Source organism: Rhamphochromis longiceps, linkage group LG3, assembly GCF_057381845.1.
Source record: "Rhamphochromis longiceps isolate RC_006_pf linkage group LG3, R_longiceps_female_GT1.1, whole genome shotgun sequence".
Classification (NCBI taxonomy): Eukaryota; Metazoa; Chordata; class Actinopteri; order Cichliformes; family Cichlidae; genus Rhamphochromis; species Rhamphochromis longiceps.
In genome coordinates this window covers 60,272,007-60,295,042 of record NC_140559.1, presented here as the reverse complement: position 1 = coordinate 60,295,042, position 23,036 = coordinate 60,272,007, and the positions used below count along the sequence as shown (strand labels likewise).

The 23,036-nt window shown below is 43.3% G+C and overlaps 4 protein-coding genes, 2 non-coding genes and 1 pseudogene across 7 annotated transcripts in view; 3 read left to right on the top strand and 4 right to left on the bottom strand.

Annotated features, from left to right (window-relative positions):
• LOC146675501 (protein NLRC3-like) overlaps positions 1-23,036 on the bottom strand; it is a 507,908-nt gene that overhangs the window by 197,455 nt on the left and 287,417 nt on the right. The window lies entirely within an intron of this gene.
• Positions 1-23,036, top strand: part of LOC146675517 (ribonuclease inhibitor-like) — a 159,106-nt gene that overhangs the window by 74,809 nt on the left and 61,261 nt on the right. The window lies entirely within an intron of this gene.
• On the bottom strand, positions 1,758-3,584 carry LOC146675527 (uncharacterized). Its single transcript, XM_085385699.1, has 7 exons — positions 3,528-3,584; positions 3,252-3,430; positions 3,062-3,155; positions 2,635-2,752; positions 2,469-2,560; positions 2,254-2,368; positions 1,758-1,891 (listed from the first exon to the last, which is right to left on the bottom strand). The coding sequence occupies exons 1-7, from the start codon at positions 3,582-3,584 to the stop codon at positions 1,758-1,760; spliced, it is 789 nt and encodes a 262-aa protein (XP_085241825.1).
• Positions 15,320-15,438, top strand: LOC146675526 (5S ribosomal RNA; annotated as a pseudogene).
• LOC146675525 (5S ribosomal RNA) lies at positions 16,295-16,414 on the bottom strand. The gene has a single exon (XR_014910986.1). It is a non-coding gene; the product is annotated as a 5S ribosomal RNA (ribosomal RNA).
• Positions 16,772-16,890, top strand: LOC146675524 (5S ribosomal RNA). Its single transcript, XR_014910952.1, has one exon. It is a non-coding gene; the product is annotated as a 5S ribosomal RNA (ribosomal RNA).
• On the bottom strand, positions 18,522-20,858 carry LOC146675523 (uncharacterized). The gene has a single exon (XM_085385689.1). The coding sequence runs from the start codon at positions 20,856-20,858 to the stop codon at positions 18,522-18,524; it is 2,337 nt and encodes a 778-aa protein (XP_085241815.1).

Genomic DNA, 23,036 nt, shown 5'->3' with positions numbered 1-23,036 from the left:
TCTTTATAGAGCTTATAGTTAGGGCTGGTTCAGCTCAGCCCTTAGTTATGCTGTCATAGGTTAGTGCCCCCCCCCCCCCCCCCCCCCCCCTCTCTGTCTGTCTCTTTCAGGGTTATGCAGGCTCAGTATTGGTTGAAGATGCAGTCACGTCTCCTTTTACTAAAAACTCTCCCCCTCTCCCTCACCACCATCTGTAAACACACATGTCTCAGTAATGCAGTTCATGCATGTTACTAACTAAACTTCTTCCCTGGAGTTTCTGTGCTCTCTCATCCAGCAGGTTCTGAAGGATCGTGGCTGCTGCTGTGGTCCTGCTTGACGTCTGTTTCATATATTATTACTCTCTGACTTGATTTGATTCATTTATATTACAATGAAGGTGTATAAAGCATGACATGAATATAGAAGATATTTCATCCTAAAAAATTGTCATATGTCACAACCTAAATGATCCTATTTTGTGTGTGTGGTTGTGGTTTGTTATGTTTTTCTCCTGACAGTGGCAAAGTGTGGGATGACACATGGGAACCTGCGCAGTTTTACACACAGTAAACCAGGCACCACAGGTGGCAGAGATCGCACAGTTCACAGTTTGTAGTTCAGCATAAAAGTTCAAAATAAAATATTTACTGTACAATTCTAACCAGTGTCAGTCTCTGTTTCACGCTCTAACTGTGGCTTAAGTACATAAAACACTCATGAATCTGATCCATCAATAATATCTTCCCAGCACTCGATATCTCATAGTTTTACATATCAGCCAACATTATTGTCTACATGCTCATAAATATAGAAGTGACTTGGCTATTATAACATATTGCAAGTTAAAGCAATACTGGACTGCACGTAAAGTAAGTAACATCTTGTATGAGGTGATTAGGGTCAGCAGTGCTGTGTATGGGAGCCTAAAGCAAAGCTAACTGCACCAGTACCAGCTTCACAACATGTTGTATATTATACGTTTCTACCTGTTTGTAATATGTCATCTGTCATGTTTAGATGCAGTGACAATTGCACATTTGGAGTCGTGGTCATATGTGGTTTTTATATACAGGGTATTATTTTTTTTAATTGTCATTTTTTCTATTTTTCCCTATTATTTTCAATCAATTCAGCACCAAATGTATAAATAAATAAAAGATGTGCTTACAGTCTGAGGAGATTGTCCCCAACACCACAGATCGCATTCGCAACACTGTCCAGTGATGCTGCATCTCCCTGCAAAGGATCATCTCCTCCTCTCTCAGGCGCCTCACAGCCATCACCTTCTCAAAGACCTTTCTCTTTGTCCGGAGGTCAGCAGCAGCTACAGTTTAACAGCATCAGATGGGAAAACATAGCAGCATATTATGATTCAAGAACAAAACATTCAACTACTGCTCAGATACTGGGAGTTTGTTTAAAAAGGATATTTAGAAATCAAGAGCTTACGTTCACTTGTGCTCTGCCAGGGCCAAACGTCGGTCTGCATGAAGGCATCACTGGATACGATTTGCTTTGTTGGTTCAGCGAGCTTGTTGTAGTCGTCAACAGCAGCCGCCAAGCGTTCCTTCTCATCTAAGATGACCTTGTGAATTCTGTGTCGCCTCTTGTTGCCATCTGTAAATAATCATAAAAAGGAACACCATCACATAATGCATTTACATTTTAATCTACACTCATCAATTTGTTTGCTAGAACAAATCACATCCAGCTCAAACAAACCTGGATCTGATTTTATTCTGTTTACAAAGTAGCTGTACAAGCTGTACAGAGCATCAAACGGTCCGTTTCAAAGAAACTGTGACACCATTTTGTCTGTAAAGACTTTGTGTTCGCACTCTGATGATGACGACAAGCTCCTCTACTCGTGCCTGCAACGCTCCAAGGCTGCCATCAGCTTGATCCGTTTCTAAGTGAGAGGAATATTAATCAGAACACAGGATGAGTAACAGTCACCAAACTACAGTGGACTCTGTAATCACTGACTTGATGATATTCATTATAAGACATGTGGAGCCTTCATGTGCTGCATTATCATGAGATAACAAGTATGTTGGTGTTCAGCTTTATAAAACCAACTAGTACGACATCACTTCAACCCAGGTCCAATCCAATTTGATCAAACGCAACAACTCTGCCATCAATTCTGCTTTTACAAGGCTTATTTTTCCTTGTTTGTTGACACTGTCAGAAAGATCTTAACTCTAAGTTCTTTAATGAGGCCATGGTGGGTCCTGTTGTTATACACGAGTGCATTATATTGAGACTCACCTTCAGCCCATTGCTGCACATCGGCCACCCATTGCTGCAGTGTGTCGTCATCCACACCCAGCTCATTTCTGCTCGCATTCAGGCTCTCCACTTGTTCTCTAAGGATCCTTATGATCTAAGAATACATTAATAAATGTCATTCATATGGACATTTTTAGAGTACTGGTGTTTTCCCCCATTACCACACACATTAAAATGGGTGTTGAAAAAATGACCTTTAGATATCTCTGGCTCAAAGTGCGGCCCAGTTGTTCCACTTTCCTTTTGTTCCAGCCCAAAGCCAGGAGGCTCAGCATGTCTGTTCGCCCTGCATTTCAGTTAGTATACAAATAAGAATGAATGAGCAGGAGACTGAGTGGAATCTCACACACAGACACACACCTGCTTTAGACATGTACTTCGTTGTGATGGCCGCCCTAGACAGGAAACTGTTTACTTGCTCCACCTCTTCTCCAACTGTAGAACCGGCCCCATCCTGAAACGCACCTCCCCATTTGATCTATAGAAAGGAGGTCACAATACATGACTGCTGAATTCATTCAACCTTATAACAAAATGTCTTAAACTTATCCAAGACTATAAGCTGCAGTATACCTCGCATTTCCAATTGTGAGCTACTCAAAATTAAGTACACATTAAGATAAAGTCAAGTAAATAGTATTACGACAACACCAAGAGAAAAACAAAATAAATATCCACCCATCCAAATATGTATCCACACACACACACATATGAGTATATGGTTATGGCGTTAACGTCATTTTAACAAGATTAACGCTGACAGCACTGATATATATGTGTATCTTACATCATTTGAGTGTCTGTGGATGTATTTCACAAACTCAGCAACTTCCTCATCTTTCTCAATGAAGACACCTTCAAAGTTCCCCTGCTCTGAAGTGCTGAACGAACACAGTGACAGTTGTTTGAAAAGAAACATCAAAATACAATTTTTGTATAAATCCATATTTGATTTATGTCCACAATGCATAACGTACCTTTCATTTGATTGAAAGCAATAAAGCTTGCGGTTTCCATCAACTGACACGGCGAGCATGTCTGGAGTGCAGGCAGGGCAGCTAAAGCATGGCTCCTTGCACATCCTGTCCACCTCACACTTTACAGCACTCCACTCCAAGAAACTTTTACTGAAGGCATCAGCTGATATTCGGCCAGTCTTTTAAGTAGAGGACAAACAACAGAATATTCAAGGACAGTCATCATAAACATTGATTTGCACAATTTCCTTAAACTTGACAAATTTAGAAACTTACCCTTCCAAAATGGGCTGTTCTTTCATCCAGCACTTTGACAAAGGCCTTAAGTGACATCCCTGGTGCAGCTTCTTAATGTCATAGAAAGACTGAAAGACATCCATTGAAAACAGGGTGCAGAAATTTAAGGTGCCAGGCCAATATCCACCACCCAGGATGTCCTTAACTGAGGGGAACACATTAGGTCACAGCTGGTGCAGCTCACCACTGGCAGTGCAAGGTTATAACGGCCTTTAGGAAGGATAAGGAGAAATCCAGTCATGGCTCAACAAAGACATTCATGTTTTTCATGTTGTGAAGATTTCATGTTGTTTTCAAAGCGGTCTGGTAAATCCAAATGACCTTTGACAGGTGCCCACATATACTGCGGGCCGAGGGTAATTCAAAACAATGTAGCAATGTACAATTTGCACTAAAACCTGCAAACACATCTATTGTGTATGTACTGTGTGACAAAAGAGCAGCTTACCATTTATGGTTACAAGAGCCACAATTGCACCGGGTGAAACCTCAACATTACAGAGGTTTCACTCTGGGGCCTTGAAAACGGGAGGTTGAACCCATACCCCCTAACCCTTGAAGAACGTTTATCATGGTTTAAGGATTTGTTTTTTATTCAGTGGTCAGACTGGAGAGCACTGCAGCGGGTGTTTAATGAGGCCGATAAGACTATCAAGAGAGACAAGGTCCTCTCTTCTTATGAGAATATTAGGAAGCGTCTTGTATATGATCAGCTCGCACATGGCCCGAAGATTGGTTTACCTTCTGCCATGTTCAGGCCATTCTGTAAGAATGTGTGTGTGTGTGTGTGTGTGTGTGTGTGTGTGTGTGTGTGTGTGTGTGTGTGTGTGTGTGTGTGTGTGTGTGTGTGTGTGTGTCAGACCTCCTGCTGACCAAAGGGTCGTAAACGCAGGAAGGTTACATCAAAAGAAGCACAAGGATGTGTCTGTGATAAAAGACTACAGCCCCCCACCTTGATCCTCGAGAATCTGGGGGGAAGGACAGTGGAATTTCTTTCATCAGAGTTAAAACAATGTACAAATGGTAAACATAAAAATGACAAACATTTAACAATTCACTCTAACACCAGACCCCACCGACTCCGCCCCCCTCTCCAGGATGCTCACAGGACTCTGCAGAATCACACCCGTCTGAGGAAACGGAACTCAACATTAAACTCGTAACCTTCCACCTGCTGTCGATGGCACTGAATGAGTATGTGCAGGAGATATGTTATGGATGCCAATCCGGTCACCCCAGCCAGTTACAACACAGTTGCCTGTTTGAGCTGCCTGTGTTTTTCTTCGAGACCTACTATGATGAGGTGATGGAAAAGCTCCGGACCCCCCGATTCATCCCGGCCATCCGTCTGTTTGTATGCTCATACAGTGTCAGTGAGGCTAAAGCACAAATCATCAGCACTGCAGAGCGTCTTCTGTGTGAACTGAGATCAGTGCCGCACATTGTTTGCACCACTGATGAGAATGTCGGATACCTGCTAAATACCAATCATCACACCCGCGGAGTTAAATCAGCGCTGCTCCACATGATTGGAAACTACTGGTCTGGGAGACACAAGATTTAATGTACATCTGTTATAAAAACCTTACTGTGCACTACACAGAAAATTAAATAAAAACGTATGCTAACACTTTTTTCTGGTCATTTGTATTTGTGTTTGGTCAAAGTGATTATGGAAAACACGCTGAGAAAAATATATCACAACCCTGCACACCCAGGGGGTTTAGGAAGTGTAAAGAAGCTCCGTATCGCTGTCAGTGAGGCAACAGGCTTAAAGCCGTCATTACCTGACGTGGAGCGTTTTTAAAAGGAGATGACACATATACTCTTCATAAACCTGCAAGGATAGAGGATACAGAAATGCAAGGATACAGAAATAGAGTTTTGGTTAACGGGATTGACAAACAGTTTCAAGCTGATTTGGTTGACATGCGTGAATATTCTGCGGATAATGATAATGTTAGGTACTTATTGACATGCATAGATGTGTTTTCTAAGTATGCATGGGTTAGGTGCCTTGAAACCAAGACAGGACAGGCTGTTGCTGAGGCTTTTGGTGATATTCTGAGAGAGGGCTGTGTGCCTGAAAAACTCCAAACAGATTAGGGAAGGAATTTTATAATAAACATTTTAAAAAACTAATGGAGCAGCATAACATCACACATTTTTCAACCTTTAGTGAAATGAAATCATGTGTGGTAGAGCGTTTCAACCGCACCTTAAAGGGGAAAATGTGGAAATACTTAACATCAGTTAACTCGCCAAGATATGTTAATGTGATCCAAGATCTTGTACAGTCCTATAACATGTCTTATCACAGCTCTATCAAAATGACCCCCACCGAGGTGTGCAAAGATAATGAGAAAGCAGTCTTTAACACCCTGTACAAAATGAAACCCCAAAAACCGGTGACTTTTAAATTTAATGTGGGCGATACGGTGAGAATATCTAAACTACGAGGCATATTCTGAAAGGGTTACCATCAGACCTACACACACGAGTACTTTACCATAAAGGAGCGTTTAGGAAGAGACCCTCCCGTATACAAACTAGAGGATCTCACAGGAGCTGCAGTGAAAGGTGTATTTTACGAACCTGAGATACAGCAGGTGACTATTGACAAAAACAAAAGGTTTAAAATAGAGAAAATACTTGGCAGAAAAAAAGAGGACCGAAAAAAGTTAGCACTGGTCAAATGGCTCGGTTGGCCTTCTCATTTGAATTCATGGATCCCTGAAAAAGACATCGTTGAAGTGTGATTAACAGAGACGCCGCAGCTCTGCATACTTTCATTCTGCACTAGACAAAGACTGAGGAAGGAGGGAAGGAATGGATAAAACGAACAACAACAACGCAGGCTTTTATGTGAGCCTCTTCTCGAATGCTTCAGCACATGTTTATCCAGGCAATAAGATATCTAATTTTAGAACAAAGCTAGCAAAACCTATTGTTTTAAATGAACCGTATGAGGTCGGTGTTATAGAATTTCAATACCCAAGACTATGGTTGTCTTTTCCACAATCAGATTCGCGAGTGGAAATTTATGATCCAGTCACAAATGGAGCATTGTCCATAACCGTGATTGAGCTGTCTGTGGGGCATTATGCATCTTCTTTCTGCAATCACAGACGGAGGTCCAATCGAGTTTAAATCTCATCGTCCGGAGAGGATTACCTGGATCTAAACGATTCCTATATCTACACACGAGTAAGAATCACAGATGCTGACGGCACAAACTTAGGCAGGGATGCAAACGTGGGACTTGTTAATTATCCAGGTTGCACCTTATTTAGTCAGGTAGATGTAAATTTGGGGATCGCTTGATCAGCCAATCATCCAACACGTATCCATACAGAGGCATAATAGAATGTCTTATCAATTATAATAAGCAGACTTTAGACACACAGTTCAGCAGCGCTTTATTCTGTACAGACACAGCCTCACACATGAATGATGCATGTATAGAAGGGGAGAACCAGGGTCTGGTGACCAGAGGTACTTATACAGCGAATAGCAGTATTGTTGAATTGATTGCTCCAGTACACGCAGACCTGTTTTTTCAAGAAAAATTATTACTTAATGGAATCGATCTGTCGCTGAAATTTGTGCGCTCTAAAGACGAATTTGCTGTCATGACTGGAGCTAACACCGCGTATAAAGTTAAAATCGTCTCTGCCAGCTTATTTGTGAAAAGAATCAGTGTCTCACCAAGTGTCAGGCTGGCACACGGCAAGGCGCTGCATCATGCAAATGCAAAATATGCTGTAGACAGAGTTTCTTTAAAGACCTTCTCCACACCTGCTGGGGCAAGAATATCAACTAATTTATTTATGGGCAGGTTGCCTAAATTTGTCATCATCGCCTTCGTGGATAACGAAGCTTATCCTGGTTCTTTTACACGTAATCCATTTAATTTTGAAACTGTGATATAGAATTCATGTGTTTATACGCTGGTGGACAGTCGTATCCGGCCAAAAAATTCCAGCCAAATTTTCAGAGAAAACACTACACCAGAGAACTTTATCAGCTGATACAAACCACTGGAAGACATTTAAAGGATAGACCATTGGCCATAACACGTGAGGACTTTGGCTACACATTATTCTGTTTCAATCTGGAAGCTGATGAAGGACATTCAGGGAATGTATCGTTAGTTCAAACAGGGAACGTGAGGCTGGAAACCCGTTTCAGAAATCCGCTACCCCGAACAATGAACCTGGTGTGTTACTCTGTATTTGATTCAGTCATCCAAATATCTAATATGAGACAAGTGCTGCTGGACGACTACTAAAGATTCAAAATGAATACAATAGAACTAACCAGCATTGTTAAAAGGATTAGTAACAGGGCTCATCTTCTAGGCGTCTTAGCATGTGACCAGCTGCCAACAAAGCCCATCAGATATCCATGCATGGGCATTGTGAGTACAGATCCATCAGACTTACCTGGGAAGCACTGGTTGGCGTTCTATATCACAAAGACAAGCAAGGGCACTTTTTTGACAGCTTCGGTAACTCACCTGATACGTTTTCACCCGAGATAAAAGTTTTTCTTTTAAAAAACACCGCTCGGATATTGTATTCTGGGAGACAGGTTCAGAAGGACTTTTCGGTAACCTGCGGACAACACTGTGTGTTTTTTCTATATCATGTCCAAAAAGGAGCGTCTTATTCAAGACTAATTAATATGTACAGTGATAACCTTGTTTGTAACGATGCAATGGTTTGTCATTTTGTTAACAAAATAAGACCTGTTTCTGCATGTTTTGAAAATAACTTTGATTGTGTGCAGTGCGGATACTGATTCAAGTAACAAATAATAAAAGATAACAGAAGAGAATATCGTTTCATCTGATATTTATTTTCACCTAATTGTTAAAAACATTATTTAGTAATAATAAAATCTTTAAACATCAGAACAGAGTTCAAAAAGTAGTAAAAAGGGGAAAACTGTCATCTGTTTAACAAAACAATATAGACATAAATAAGAAAAAACACACATAAGTAGTAGTATATAAAAAGGGAAACAAATGCGAGGGTAAATGATCTTTTTTTCAAGAATAAGAAACACAAACATAATTTTAAAATTCATTAAAAATCGATCCACCCGCTTCTACTCTGCCTTGATTTTTTATGTGTGGTAAATAAGCTTTGATCGCTCAGTGACCGCTTCTTGTGCAAACCATTTGTTTCAACACTCGGGTCGCCAGTGTCGCCTTTATATTGGCTAATAGTCCTCCTCACCTCAGCATTAGGAAAAGCAGACAGAGGAACATTTAAGCGGGCGAGTGTTTTTAAAAATGTCGACCACCCTGCAGGCCATGAAACATCTGTTGCTCTACGTGTTGCTGTTGCACTTTGGATCAAATCATAGAGATGCGAACCTCTGATTATCTGGTTGTCAATAATAATCTCACCCCTATCATTCCAAGAAACTCCCGACGCACGAGTGAGCGCTGTTAAAATAAGCTCTGCATTTTTCCTGCTCCTTTTTGCCATATAGGACAAAATCTCATCCCAAACATGTCTTTTTGTCTGTCACCACCAACATTGCTTTGGCGGTCAGATGCATCCTGACCGGTTTCAGAAGGCAAAGATAGTGTTAGCACATTTTTTTCACTCATGCCTTGTTTCACAAGTGAACGGTATCTCTGAAGAATGGCAGAATACTTTTTAGCCTCTCATACACATCCAAATCTGCAGCTGCAGCACTTCAACCATAGCTTTGTCTCGCTCGTTTTGCTCTACATGTCTGACGGAGCCTGTATGTTGTTGCTGCTGATGGTTTAACATGTCCAACTGATGCTGCGGGACCAAAAACATTTTCTGTGTGTGCTCCATTTTCACCTATTTGCTATAAGACTGGTGATGAAGGGTATGGCAGCCCTTAATAACGGTAGCAAGAATCCTCCAGATTGGTTGATGGAGCTTCTCTTTTTCAAACTTTTGACCTTTTTGTCTGCAACCAGCCTGATTACTTTTTTTCTTTTTTAGCTGTCTGTACTGTTGATCAGTCAGCGGGATAACACCTTTCAAAACATTGAGCGATATCTCACACAGAGCATTAATAAAATCCCTGCTTGCATTACAAATAATATTCCTCCGTACGCTGGGTGGGGATTTATACAACAACTCCAACAGTGCAATGTTTCTCTGCATCCGTGAATACGACATCCTTTTTACCGCTTTAGCCGTTTTTTGGGGATATAAACAACTTGACGATCTGACAACAAATTGGTTCTGAGTCTTAGATACTCAGGCGTCTTAGATTTATAATCGATTAGAAGATACCCGTATGGGGTGGATGTGGCATCATTAAAAGCTTCTAAGAAGTATTTTGTATTACCTGGAAACATCTGTCTACCTAAAACTGAAATTTGATATTTATCTCTGGGGTTGTTAAACAGAATTAAATAATTAGTGTTGAACGAAATTGTTGCATAAACAAGTTCTGAACTAAACACATGCAGCTCAAGTTCCTATGATGAACGTATTGTGTGAACACATTTTGAACTTCTATGCTGTCAGACGCAGTATTCATCACATCGTCAATAATGAGCAAGTTGTTCTTATCCGGAGGTAAAAGCACATCGTCACTCAGAGACTCCGGTATACCATTCACAAAGGTGATTTTTCTTATCTGAAGAAGTTGATTGTATAAAGGCTGCCAGCAGGAGTAGATGTAAACAATATTGTCAATTTTGGTTGAAATAACAGTGGATGCTTTTTCAATGATGCTTTTGACAAAGAAAGTCTTTCCACAATTACTCGGCCCGCTAATAACTAAACTAAAGGGTGCTGGAGCCTCCCATCAAAGGCTTGATCCTGATCAGTATCCATAAGGGAGTGTTGTATAGTCAGGCAGCACCCTTCTCTTGTTTTTTTTTTTTTTGTTTTTTTTTGTCCCGTTTGGATCTTTAGCCATCAGAATTGTTGTCTTAAGGCCAAGAGAGATGCCAAGCGGATTTATTTTACCAAGTGGATCATCATGGCCTTGCCATATTGGTCCATTTGATTGACCTTTATTATAATTATGAATTTATTTTATTTTCAGTTGCTACAAACGGGACAGACATGACTGTGGGATAGGACAGGGAGAAAGAATGAAAGAAAGAGGGGGAGAGAAAGAAAACCAAAGGGGAGAAGAGACGGTGAGAAGGGGGGAAGAGAGAAAAAAAAACAAACAAACAAACAAAAAAAAACTCCTGGGTCACCTGTATGGAGAAAAAAAACAGAAGAGAAAGCAAACAACAAAGAGCAACATAATAAGAAAAAAAAAGCACCATCACAATAAACTAGCTAGCAGTAGATATCAATAGTTACTAAATAATAAACGATATTGTGCAGCACGCAAGATAGACAGCGCACAATGTGCTTTGAGGCAGCAGCCAAGAAAGCTGTAGTCCGCGTCTGTGAAAACCCATGTGTACACCTGTGTGCATACCTGTGTGGATCAGCATGCTTGCATTCCAAAGGTTTCTCCATGTAATGATCTGCTAGGGAGTGTGGGGGGGCCACAGCCCTGTCCTCTATGGTATGAAGCAGGTATGGAGGAGATCAAAACTCCAGACATCCAGAGGCCCCCAGAACACAAGAGACCAAGGAAGACCCACAGAGGGGCAGCCGCGCCACTGTCCCAGTAAGAACTGAGGAGAGTCCCAGATGAGGGCACATTCAGCAGCCGCGGAGCAGAAGCCAGGGGGAGTTGCAGTGACGCGCCCGTGAGCTCCGCCGGCAGCCAGCTGTGCCTGAGTGACCGAGCCCCAGGCCGAGAGGCCGGGGGCACCCCACCTCCGAAGTGGCCCGAGCGAGCCCCAATAAGCGGCCGCCAAGGAGTGAGCCGGTGTGTACCCGGACGCCCACCCCCAGACACAAAGAACCACCAACGCACCGACACCTGAGGGAGTCCGCCACCGGCAGGGGAAGTGGTGGTGGGTGGAGATAGGCCTCCAAACCTTGGAGGGCCTGAGATGTCCCCAGAGAGGTGGTGTCTGATACCCAACCTGACATATAGACACAGACATACAGGCACACACAGACACAAACATCCATTCCCACCCTCATGCTCTCATATGCACTTACTCCACACTCAACCGACGTGGAGACAGACATAAAAAGACGCTGTATACACGATCAGACTCCCCAAGCGTACTCTACTAACCGGGTCTAGGTACCCTTGCCCCTGGAGGGGGGAACTGCACCCAGACCCAGGTGGTGATACCCTTTTCCCTGCGGTGGGGAGAGGCAGACCGCCCCGACTCCGCAGCAGCAGGGAGGCCCCACACCCCAGACCGCAGTCGGACGGCCAACTCCTCCTAGCCCCCCCGCTCCAGCAGGCCGCAGAGAACGGGGGTGAGAGAAGACTCCAAACCTCCCTCCACCCGCTCATTGTAGTGTTGATGCATGTGTGTTCTAAGGTGCAATTAAAACCCAGGAGGGCATGGAGCTACCTGCCAGAGAGCAGCAGGTAAGCGCATAGTCCCTCCTGCTAGCCCTCAATGTCTACGTGTATTTAAAATTGAGAGGTGGGCAACGATGCCAGGGGTGAGGTGTACACCCTGATGGTAACTTGGACTCCGTGTATCGTGCCCACCCCCAAGATCCTATATGTATGTGTAATGAGGGTGTGAGTAATGTGAATGTCTAAGTTGTGGGATAAAATTGAGGCAGAGGCAGCCAGAAGGGGACAGAGGGGGGGGGGGGGGGGTTGCCTCCTCTGCACCCTGGTGACATACCCCTACTCCAAGGCCCTGCATGTGTGGGTGGTTGTGGTGGAGCGGGAAGAGGGAGGCAGCTGGAGATGGGGAGGGAAGGAAGGGAGGGGTAGGTGACCCCTCCCTGGGGCCAGCTCCCCCGCTGACCCCAGTAGGCACCCCCATACTCCGCGACCCGCCAGGGAAAGGGGGCCCAGGCCCATCCAGACCGGGGCCCAGCGCAGCAGCGCCCCCCGGCCCCACAGAGCCCGGGACAGTCCACCCAACCCCACCACAGAGAAAATTGCACCCACCCCCCATCCACTCATCTTCCAGACTACATGAGACGATAGACGCCCAGGCTGAGATCTTCCTCCACCTCTCCTGTATCTCCCCCTCCTGCAGAGAGTTCCTGAGGAGAGGAAAGCTCCTGCAAGATGTGACCATCTCCCCCACAGTTGAAGAGCCCCCCAGGTGGCTCGACACACTGGCGGCATCATGCGCCAGGGATGGGCCCCCATGCACCCACCCGCCCACAACCCCGGCAACACACAAACCAGGACCCAAGGCCCCGAGGCCCGACCAGGGCCCCAATCCAGAGACGGAGCGCCACCCAGGGGCAGACAGGCTACCAGGTCAGTAACCCACATCCGTCAGCACAGACCCTCCCCTAGCCCCGCTGCACGCAGCCACGAGGAAACAGTCAGAAAAGAGCCCCCAACCAGACATGACCGCTACCCCGGGTTGAGCCCCCCAAGGAAGATGCCTCCGGGGAACCCCCCGACGCCCTAAGCCTGTCCCTACCCCCACACCAATCACAACATTGAAGGCGGGACCAAACTATAACCCCCCACCCCCACTAGGTGATGGAGCTGATCAAAGGAGCCCAGAGCAATTGATCTGATGTGGTGGCAGAGGCTGTGTCAAGACTAATGTAATCTAATAGATAATTTCTATATTGGTTAGAATTAAGATTGTTTTTATTTTTCCAGTTCATGAGGACAGTTTTCTTGGCTATGCATAGGGCAGTGAAAACCATATGGGCTATATTCTTTTCTGAAGTGACATTATCTAAGCTGCCCAACAAACACACTAAGGGGGAAGTTGGAATTTTACATTTCAGACACTTTGATAAGTCTTCACATATCTCGTGCCAAAACTTCTGCACTGGTGGACAGAACCAAAGAGCGTGAATGTAATTGTCTGGTGTATTGCCTTGACAGTGTGAGCAGTTGTTGGAAGATGTAAAGCCCATCTTGAACATCCGATGACCTGTATAGTGCACTCTATGTAGTATTTTGTATTGTATTAATTGCAGACTGGGATTTTTAATCAATTTAAAGGTTTTTAAGCATACCTGAGACCAGAAGTTTTGGTCTAAACTGACTGATAAATCTGCTTCCCACTTTGCAATAGGAAGGGATATTGATTCATCTAATTTAGAAAGTGTTCTGTATATTTTAGATAATAATTTGGGGGATTTAAGAGTAAGGAAATGTGCCGCACTTGGTGGTGTTTGTAATTCAACTTGACTGAGGTTAAATTTCTTTTTTATTATGGATTTAATTTGTTGATATTCTAAAAATCTTTTCTTGTTGATCCCATATTGTGCAACTAGTCTGTCAAATGGGATAAATTCTGTTCCCTCTAATATATGTTCTAAGTATTTAATTCCTTTACAACTCCATTCTGGGAAATTAATCATATTATTGTTTTGTAATATGTCAGGGTTATTCCAGATACAGTGGGGCAAAAAAGTATTTAGTCAGCCACCGATTGTGCAAGTTCCCCCACTTAAAATGATGACAGAGGTCAGTAATTTGCACCAGAGGTACACGTCAACTGTGAGAGACAGGAAGTGACGGAAGTGAGAGGTAAGTGACGGAAGTGACGGACAAGGTAAGCGACCCATGTTGTAGGTGACGTCAGACGCCGGAGATTTTGGCGGAGAAAAAAAAAGCAAATGGTAGCATAGAGTTTAACAAAGGTTTTTCAAGCTTCAGTATTACCAAATATACTAATCAATTGTCATATAACTAACACCATCTGTCCTATCATCTTTAACACCCTGGATGACAACGGGGAGAGTTTAGACGCTCTCCAAGATTACATCGACCGCTGTTTTCAAGATTTAGTAATGAAGAAGGCTCAGGGTGCATCTTCCCCGGCCAAAATTGAGACGCCGTCATCGAAGAGATGTCGTCCAGCAGACTCCCCCGGTACAACATCGCCTGCCGGCAAAGACATCGCAGACATCCTGGAGTCAATCGACAAGCGATTGTCCAGTTTTGATGCGAGGCTGTCCCTGGTGGAGATTTTACACCGGGAATTTAAATCTCTGAGAGAATCCCTGGAATTCAGCCAGCAGCAGGTGGAAACGCTTGCCGCTGAAAATGCCACGCTACGGGAGTCGGTCAAATCTCTCACCGATAACGTGACCCAGCTAAACATTGAAAATAAAAAAGTAAAAGAATCCGTTATCGATTTACAAGCCCGTAGCATGAGAGATAATCTTGTGTTTTCTGGTATTCCAGAATCTGCCGGAGAGGACACAGAGGCAACGGTGAAAAGCTTCATTAAAATCCACCTGAAGCTGCCGGAGGACACCGTAAAGAACATCGATTTCGATAAAGTGCATCGCTTGGGGGGCGTGCGGTCGCGGACCGGGAAACCACGGCCTATTGTGGCCAAATTCGGTCAATTCAAACAGAAGGAACAGGTGAAGAGTCGCGGCAGAGAGCTGAAAGGAACGGACTTCAGCGTGAACGACCAGTTCCCCAAAGAGATCCTGGAACGACGCAAGGTCCTGTTCCCAGTTCGACGCAGCTTTATCCAGAAAGGCTCCCGTGCTGTCATCGCCGTGGACCGGCTCTACGTGGACGGACAGCTCTACCGCGACCCCGGCACCACACCGTGGTTATATTGACTGCACTCCAGATAAGAACCCGCTACACTCTTTTCTTATTCATTCACACTTTCTCCTTTAACATTGGTTTAACCTAGTAATATCAATATGATGTCATAGCAGACATAACACCGTCACCCTCCGTCATTGCTTTAATTGGAATGTTTCCGTTTCGTTTCGTGCCACACCACCCTGAACGCGCCCGATCTCGTCTGATCTCGGAAGCCAAGCTGGGTCGGGCCTGGTCAGTACTTGGATGGGAGACTGCCTGGGAATACCAGGTGCCGTAAGCTTTTGCATTTCAACACACAAATGACAGTTTAAATATTGAAACGGATCTGAGGCACTCTTTAAGCTCGTTTTCGAATAGGATGGTTAGTGAGTCTCTTGCCCAAAGAGCTCTTCCACTCATGTAGTAATGTCAAATTCTTCAAGCGTTACATCAATATCACTGTACATGCACAGAGCACCTGTAGATGTTTTTGTGCAAACACTCACAATTGTTTATGACGTGAATATTGCAGCATTAAGTATGCATTATAACTGTGCTGTCATGTGCAGCTATTAAAAATAAAAGTAGAAACTAATCAATATCCTTCACTCTAAATTGTTTTTTAAATCCCAATAAATGGGTTACAGTATCTACATGAACCCCGTTGTCAAGGAAGCCTCTCACTTACGGCCATACCAGCCTGTTCTCATCGGATCTCTGAAGCTAAGCAGGGGCGGTCCTGCATAGTCGCGTCACCTTCACCTTGCTCCATGTTAGAAACTCCATGATATCGTGTTCCCTGCTCAGGGTAGCACACTGATGCGCATTTATTCAGTATTCTTCGGGGCCGCAGTCGGCAGCCGATAAGAGTTAAAACTCGTTGCACATGAGTGTCAGGTTGACACTGTGCCCGCTGCACGCTACAAGGTTAACAAGTTCCTCACTACTGAGCCCAGACGGACTAGCCGTAGACATTTCCTACATTTACAGAATAAATAAGTTTGTGTATTTCCTAAATATTTCTTTCCTATTGTTCTTTTGTTTTGTTTTGCACAAAAGCGAAATGCAATGAGGAGCGTTGTCATGAAGCTTTTCCTCAAGCTGCCTCCACTGAGTGAGCAGCGGGGCCCTCTGCAGTTTGTGTGTGGAAGTGCAAAAGCTTACAGCACCTGGTATTCCCAGGCGGTCTCCCATCCAAGTACTGACCAGGCACCAACCCTGCTTAGCTTCCGAGATCAAACGAGATCGGGGGTGTTCAGGGTGGTATGGCCGTAAGCGAAAGGTCAGCTCAGAAACGGCGTTTTTATACATGCTGTAATGACACATACACGCTTACGTTTTTGTTTTCTATATTTAAGTTAAAATGTCCAAACGACAAAAATGTTGGACTTCCAAATCGACCCAACACACTGTTTTCTCTCTGTCACTTTAACACTGTGCTGTAATCAACGAACATGTCTTCTTATCGTGATGTTACTGCGGGAAAAGCATTTTTGGAGCTCAATTTGAAGCTGCAGTTAATAACGAAGGTTTGCATGTTGTCGCTGTAACATATGAAGTTTAGCACAATAATATATATCAAACTGTGTGACATTTTGGCACCAATAAAAGGTCTTTTTGACAACTCTTCCATCGCTTACGGCCATACCACCCTGAACACACCCGATCTCGTCTGATCTCGGAAGCTAAGCAGGGTCGGGCCTGGTCAGTACTTGGATGGGAGCCTGCCTGGGAATACCAGGTGCTGTAAGCTTTTGCACTTCCACACACAAACTGCAGAGGGCACTTCTGCTTGTGCTTAGAGGCATGAGAAGTTAACATTTATGGGTGATAAAATCTTTTTTCTATATTTTTAACATGAGAATATCAGTTTTCCATCTTGTGTTCCAGAGTAATCGGACAAAAGACAAACGTAGAACAAGGAAAAAAGAGGCCAAGTGTCTCACCTATAAAACAAAATTACTGTTTTCTGAATAGTCTCACACAGATAAACATTTGCAGGGAATACCTTTTCCTTCAAAACAAACGTCAAAGACTGTGTTTTTCTTTACTGATTGTATTTGAGTAGAAACTCAGATTACAATGGCATCATTGCTCATAAAATGATTTAACTGTAAAAGTAGGTGTAGTGGATCACTTTGCATAGATCTAGATAAAAGTGCAGTAAGCAAAGACTACAGAGGTCATTGAGCAGCTGTTCCTATAATGTGAATCTGGGATAAAGGCACAGATTATTTGTTTGCCTTTGTTTCCTGGTTCTTTCTTTCTTATCCAAATGGAAAAAGAGAGAATAAAAGTACTGTTTACAAGCAGCTTATCTATCTCATTGTGCCCACTATCATAAAATCTTGGTTGACTGAGCACTGAGCCATCTACCACTCGAAATTGAACCTGTGTGGGACAACAACAAAGTCCAGTATACTAAGTTTCAGTAATGTGCAGTTTTTTCTGTGGAAGATGTAAATCTAAATAGATGTCCTATTGTATGCATAATATACCACTGAACTTTATAAAACAACTTCTAAAAGCAAATTTCGATTTATTTTAGATTTTCTCAAATCCAAACAGTGCTAAAAGCATACACACAGTCAAATATTTTTCATACGAGGTGCTGAAGGTTCTGCAATGTTCTGTCAGTGTGCCCCAGGGCAGCTGTGGCTACAATGTAGCTTGCCATTACCAGTGTGTGAATGTGTGTGTGAATGTGTGAATGACTGAATGTAGTGTAAAGCTCTTTGGGGTCCTTGGGGACTAAGTAAAGCGCTGTACAAATACAGGCCATTTACTGTGCGTGTGTTTATGCTCAAGTGTTTGAATAAATTAGTCAGTTTTAAACAGTTGCAATTTAAACAGTAGAAGAGTGGCACTATATTTATATATTTATAAAGAATTTCAAACAAAAATTAATTGATGCTCAAAGCAGGTTTATTTAATTAATATCCAGATTTCCAATTAGTTCCCAATTCATTCAGCAGCAAATCACATCACCAGTCACTTCAAGGCTGTATGTATTATTGTAAGGTAGACCCTACAATAATACATACAGAGAACCCAACAATCATATGACCCCCTATGAACAAGCACTTTGGCGACAGTGGGAAGGAAAAACTCCCTTTTTACAGGAAGAAACCTCCGGCAGAACCAGGCTCAGGTCGGGGCGGCCATCTGCTGCGACCGGTTGGGGTGAGAGACGTAAGACCTTTGTTGTAGGTCTGATTGAAGGACTGATGTGATGGTAAGTTGTCTGCTGCTCGGCTTTGAATATTGAGAGATTAGTTGATGGATTTCAAGCCAAATTGTGCCCAAGTTTAAGACCACATTCATTGGTTGTTTTTGTTGATGTTATTGTTTTGGGCTTTTTTTCCACAAGAATTTCTAGCTCCCCTAGAATTCTGGCCACCCAAACGATGATTGCTGCTGAGAGAGCACAAGGTTTTGTCCCCCTGTACTATTCATGTCAGTGCAGGGGGTTCTCCTTGAGAGGCCAGGGTCGAAAAAGGGATGCTTCAGAACCTCCGAGGGTGTTATGCGCTGATTTGCATCCAAGGCCAACATTTCTTTGATTAGCCTTACAAATAATGTTTGGCCATTTTCCGGTCCTCGCCTAACTTTCAGCAGTTGTTCGAGGTCATCGAGACGCTTAAGTTTTATATATCGAGTTTCCTTGGATCGATAATCTGTCTCGTATTGAAATTGTTCTTGGGTCTTAAATGTCCAGCGCTGTTCGTTGTGGTTATCCTCAATGAAATAGCAGTCAGTGTACAAGCCAGACTCTAGAAGATGATCTGGTAGCTGACCCTGGGTTTCAATTATGAATTTCAAAACATCATAATCGTCTTCCCCAGGATAGAGAGGCGCCCCTGTAGCAAGCTCCACAGCTACCAGCCCTAGAGACCACATGTCGATTGCTTCGTCGTATGGAATGCCAAGCATAACCTCAGGTGCACAATAACCAATTGTCCCCACACGGTCACCAGGAATCACTGCAGAAGCAGGACATGCGAGGCCAAAGTCTATGAGTTTGACTTTGACGGGAGACTCACTGCGGTTCACAACCATGATGTTTCCAGGTTTGAGGTCAGCATGCACTATTCCCACAGAACCCAGGTGGAACAGAGCATTTGCGAGCTGATGCAAACTTGGCCTGAGTTCTCTCATTGGGAGACCTCGGTTATTCCGGTCCCCAATGTAGTCCCACAGGCTTTGGTCGAGGAGTTCGAAATTCAAGCAAATGCGCTCTCCATCGAAGAAATAGCCGTTCCATTCGACAATGTTGCACCTGTCTGGATCCAAGCGTCGTAGCTGCTCCAGGATGAAAATTTCCAGTTTTGCCTGGAGCAGAATTTCAGGGTCGCTCTTGTTGACTTTAATAGCAACCGTTTTGTTGTTTTTTGTATCGCGACATCTGGTTACCAAACCAAAGCCTCCTTCTCCAAGGAAGGCCTCTACCACGTGGTGATCTCCTAAAATGGTCCCTTCCGTTATTTGAAGATCATCTTCAGAGGCAGATGGGTTGGCTGAGGTGTTGATGTCTCTTTTTTGAGGAAATTCAACTGAGTTTTGGAAACTGCAGCTGAATTTTTGCGATCCATGACTTTTCCAGCTTGAAGGCTGCTGAGAGAGCACAAGGAGTTCTCCCCCTGTACTATTCATGTCAGTGCAGGGGGTTCTCCTTGAGAGGCCAGGGTCGAAAAAGGGATGCTTCAGAACCTCCGAGGGTGTTATGCGCTGATTTGCATCCAAGGCCAACATTTCTTTGATTAGCCTTACAAATAATGTTTGGCCATTTTCCGGTCCTCGCCTAACTTTCAGCAGTTGTTCGAGGTCATCGAGACACTTAAGTTTTATCGATCGAGTTTCCTTGGATCGATAATCTGTCTCGTATTGAAATTGTTCTGGGATCTTAAATGTCCAGCGCTGTTCGTTGTGGTTATCCTCGATGAAATAGCTGTCAGTGTACAAGCCAGACTCTAGGAGATGATCTGGCAGCTGACCCTGAGTTTCAATTATGAATTTCAAAACGTCATAATCGTCTTCCCCAGGATAGAGAGGCACCCCTGTAGCAAGCTCCACAGCTACCAGCCCCAGAGACCACATGTCAATTGCTTCATCATATGGAGTGCCAAGCATAATCTCAGGTGCACAATAACCAATTGTCCCCACACAGTCACCAGGAATCACTGCAGAGGTGTTACATGCGATGCCAAAGTCTATAAGTTTGACTCTGACTTGAGACTCACTGCGGTTCACAACCATGATGTTTCCAGGTTTGAGGTCAGCATGCACTATTCCCACAGAACCCAGGTGGAATAGAGCATTTGCGAGCTGATGCAAAATTGGCCTGATTTCGCTTATTGGGAGACCTTGGTTATTCCGGTCCCCTATGTAGTCTGACAGGCTTTGGTCGAGGAGTTCGAAATTCAAGCAAATGCGCTCTCCATCGAGGAAATAGCCGTTCCATTCGACAATGTTGCACCTGTCTGGATCCAAGCGTCGTAGCTGCTCCAGGATGAAAATTTCCAGTTTTGCCTGGAGCAGAATTTCAGGGTTGCTTTTGTTGACTTTAATAGCAACAGTTTGGTTCTTTTTTGTATCGCGACATTTCGTTACAACACCAAAGCTTCCTTCTCCAAGGAAAGCCTCCACCATGTGGTGATCTCCCAAAATGGTCCCTTTAGATATTCCAAGCTCATCTGAGCCGAAGGATGGGTTGGCTGACATGGTGTAATGTGTCTGTTTGCGCTGTGGATTGGTGAGAAACAAAACTGAACTTGTTTTGGTTTCTCTCGTAAATTGCTCTCAAAACTTCTCGAAAGGGTTTTAGTTGCTGCAGGTCAACGTCCATTAAGCATAAAGTAACAGGTGAGCGCTCCTATTTATGGGTTTTGGGATCAAAGCAAAGTTATGACGTCAGAAAGGATCAAAGCAAAGTTACCACGTCACAAGCGATCGAAGCGATTCTAATATGTGCGCATGCGCACATATGAGAAGCGATCGAAGGGATTGTAATATGTGCGCATGCGCACATATGAGAAGCGATCGAAGGGATTCTAATATGTGCGCATGCGCACACGTGCTTGCTTGTGTAATATTGTTCACACTAGACTTGACCCTAATCAATTTAATATCAGTCAATCAAAGAAAATGTTAGTTTTGGAAAATTTTAAAATGACATAACTGACAGTTAAAACATTTTTTGTTCATGTATTTGTATTTGTATTGTCTTCGGGGTTTTTTTGCATACCATGTCAAGCTTTTCTGTATATAGTCATGTCGTAGATTTCGGAGCAAACAAGAAATTGAATTGGATTTTAATATTGCAGTGCTTGGATTTCGGATTTGGTGCTTAAAACTTCTTGAAACTGTAACCGTATTTCATTCACCACAAATAACTATCTGATTGAATAGTTTTCTTATCAGATAGAGAAATAAAACGAGTCGCAAAGTCTAAAAGCAACATTTCTCTGCCTGGGCTGTACCTCTGCACGTTAGTCTGTTTCAATGTGTGACCCCCCACCCCCTCCCTGATCAGTCGGGGGTGAGTGCGCTAATGTGCCTGGAGGCCGTTTTAATGAGTGTTTGCTGGAAAACGAAAAATACAAGAAGGATTTGTACGTTTTCACAACGGGGGAGTTGCGTAAGTACTAGTAAATAATTTTCTCGAGTGTGTACGTTACACACGTTATTTGTTTAAAATTGGTGTTATTATTTTGCTAGCTAGCAAACTCGCGGGATAAAGGATTGAAGTGCACTCAGTGCGATACAATACGGTGCCGCTATTCTAACAGTTAGTTATTGCAGGGTAACTTGTAGAATATGCTGAGAATTGAACCAAGATTACACAGCAGTAGCAGTAATACGAGTTACCTCCCTCAAGTGAAAGCGTTAAACGTTAGCCCGATGCTTAACTAGCCAACGTCAGGCTTTCTGATTGAAGGCTAAAAGCGACGTTGTCACCAAGTAAACAGAATATTGATGATATTTTTGTGTATCGCTGCAGCCTTTTCAAGTATTAACCTGGTGTCTTTGGGAACACCTTAGGGGGAAATGACGGTAATATGACTGAACCGTATGGGAACAAAGAATAGGCACTTTTTTGTGCTACCGAAGTTTCATTCAAAATCTGTTTATCATTAAACAATTGAAACATAATGGCTTCAAGCTCACATTGAGGCCTGTGGGGCACTATCAGCCACTGAGACAGTAGACAAGTGACTATTTCACACTTTAAGGCTGCCTGTTTATTTAAGGGAGACGAACAGTACATTATAACTGTACATAATAATATCAATGATGATAGATTAAATAAATGGGTTTTTGAAAGACGCTTGTGCATTTTTAAAGTCTAAAGTGTTGAATTGATCTGAGTATGTCATCTGTTCAAAGCCTCTCCCAGTCAGTGCTGTTCTCTATGCCTGTCTTACTCTACATGATGTTATTAGCACAAACACTTTAAAGGTGATAATTAGGTCTACAACAATAACACAGACTGCAATGTAGTTAAGCGTCTTACAGTTAGTTTTGAATGAATGAACTTAAAAAACAACACAAGCAAAGATCTGTCTCCTCCTGTTTTTTGTGTCACATAAGAAAGAAGCATCAATATCTGATGAGAAGACTTATTAATTTGGCCTTTCACGTGGTCTTACTCAGGTGATGCGAAGTGAAATATGCATCCTTTTTATGGTAATGTGCTGGAAAATGTTGAAAATGGACATTAAACGTGCTCACAAAGTGCTTGAATTTGACCCTGAAAGGTGTATGAACCCAGAAAAAGTCACACTTGGAGTAAAAACCTCTCATAGCAAGTTAATCATATTCAATTGATTTGATGCTTTCAGCACAAAATTTAGCCACACAGTCAGGACAGCGTCTGATTTAGCTTCATCGGTAAACGTG

What these genes read in the sequence shown, in the direction of transcription:
- LOC146675527 (XM_085385699.1), bottom strand. Translation starts at nt 3,584, where the DNA reads ATGTCACTTAAGGCCTTTGTCAAAGTGCTGGATGAAAGAACAGCCCAT. An exon ending in TCCACAGACACTCAAATGAT is followed by an intron (nt 2,753 to 3,061) that starts GTAAGATACACA and finishes TCCTTTCTATAG; the next exon opens with ATCAAATGGGGAGGTGCGTT. An exon ending in TGAGCCAGAGATATCTAAAG is followed by an intron (nt 2,369 to 2,468) that starts GTCATTTTTTCA and finishes ATGTATTCTTAG; the next exon opens with ATCATAAGGATCCTTAGAGA.
- LOC146675523 (XM_085385689.1), bottom strand. Translation starts at nt 20,858, where the DNA reads ATGTCAGCCAACCCATCCTTCGGCTCAGATGAGCTTGGAATATCTAAA.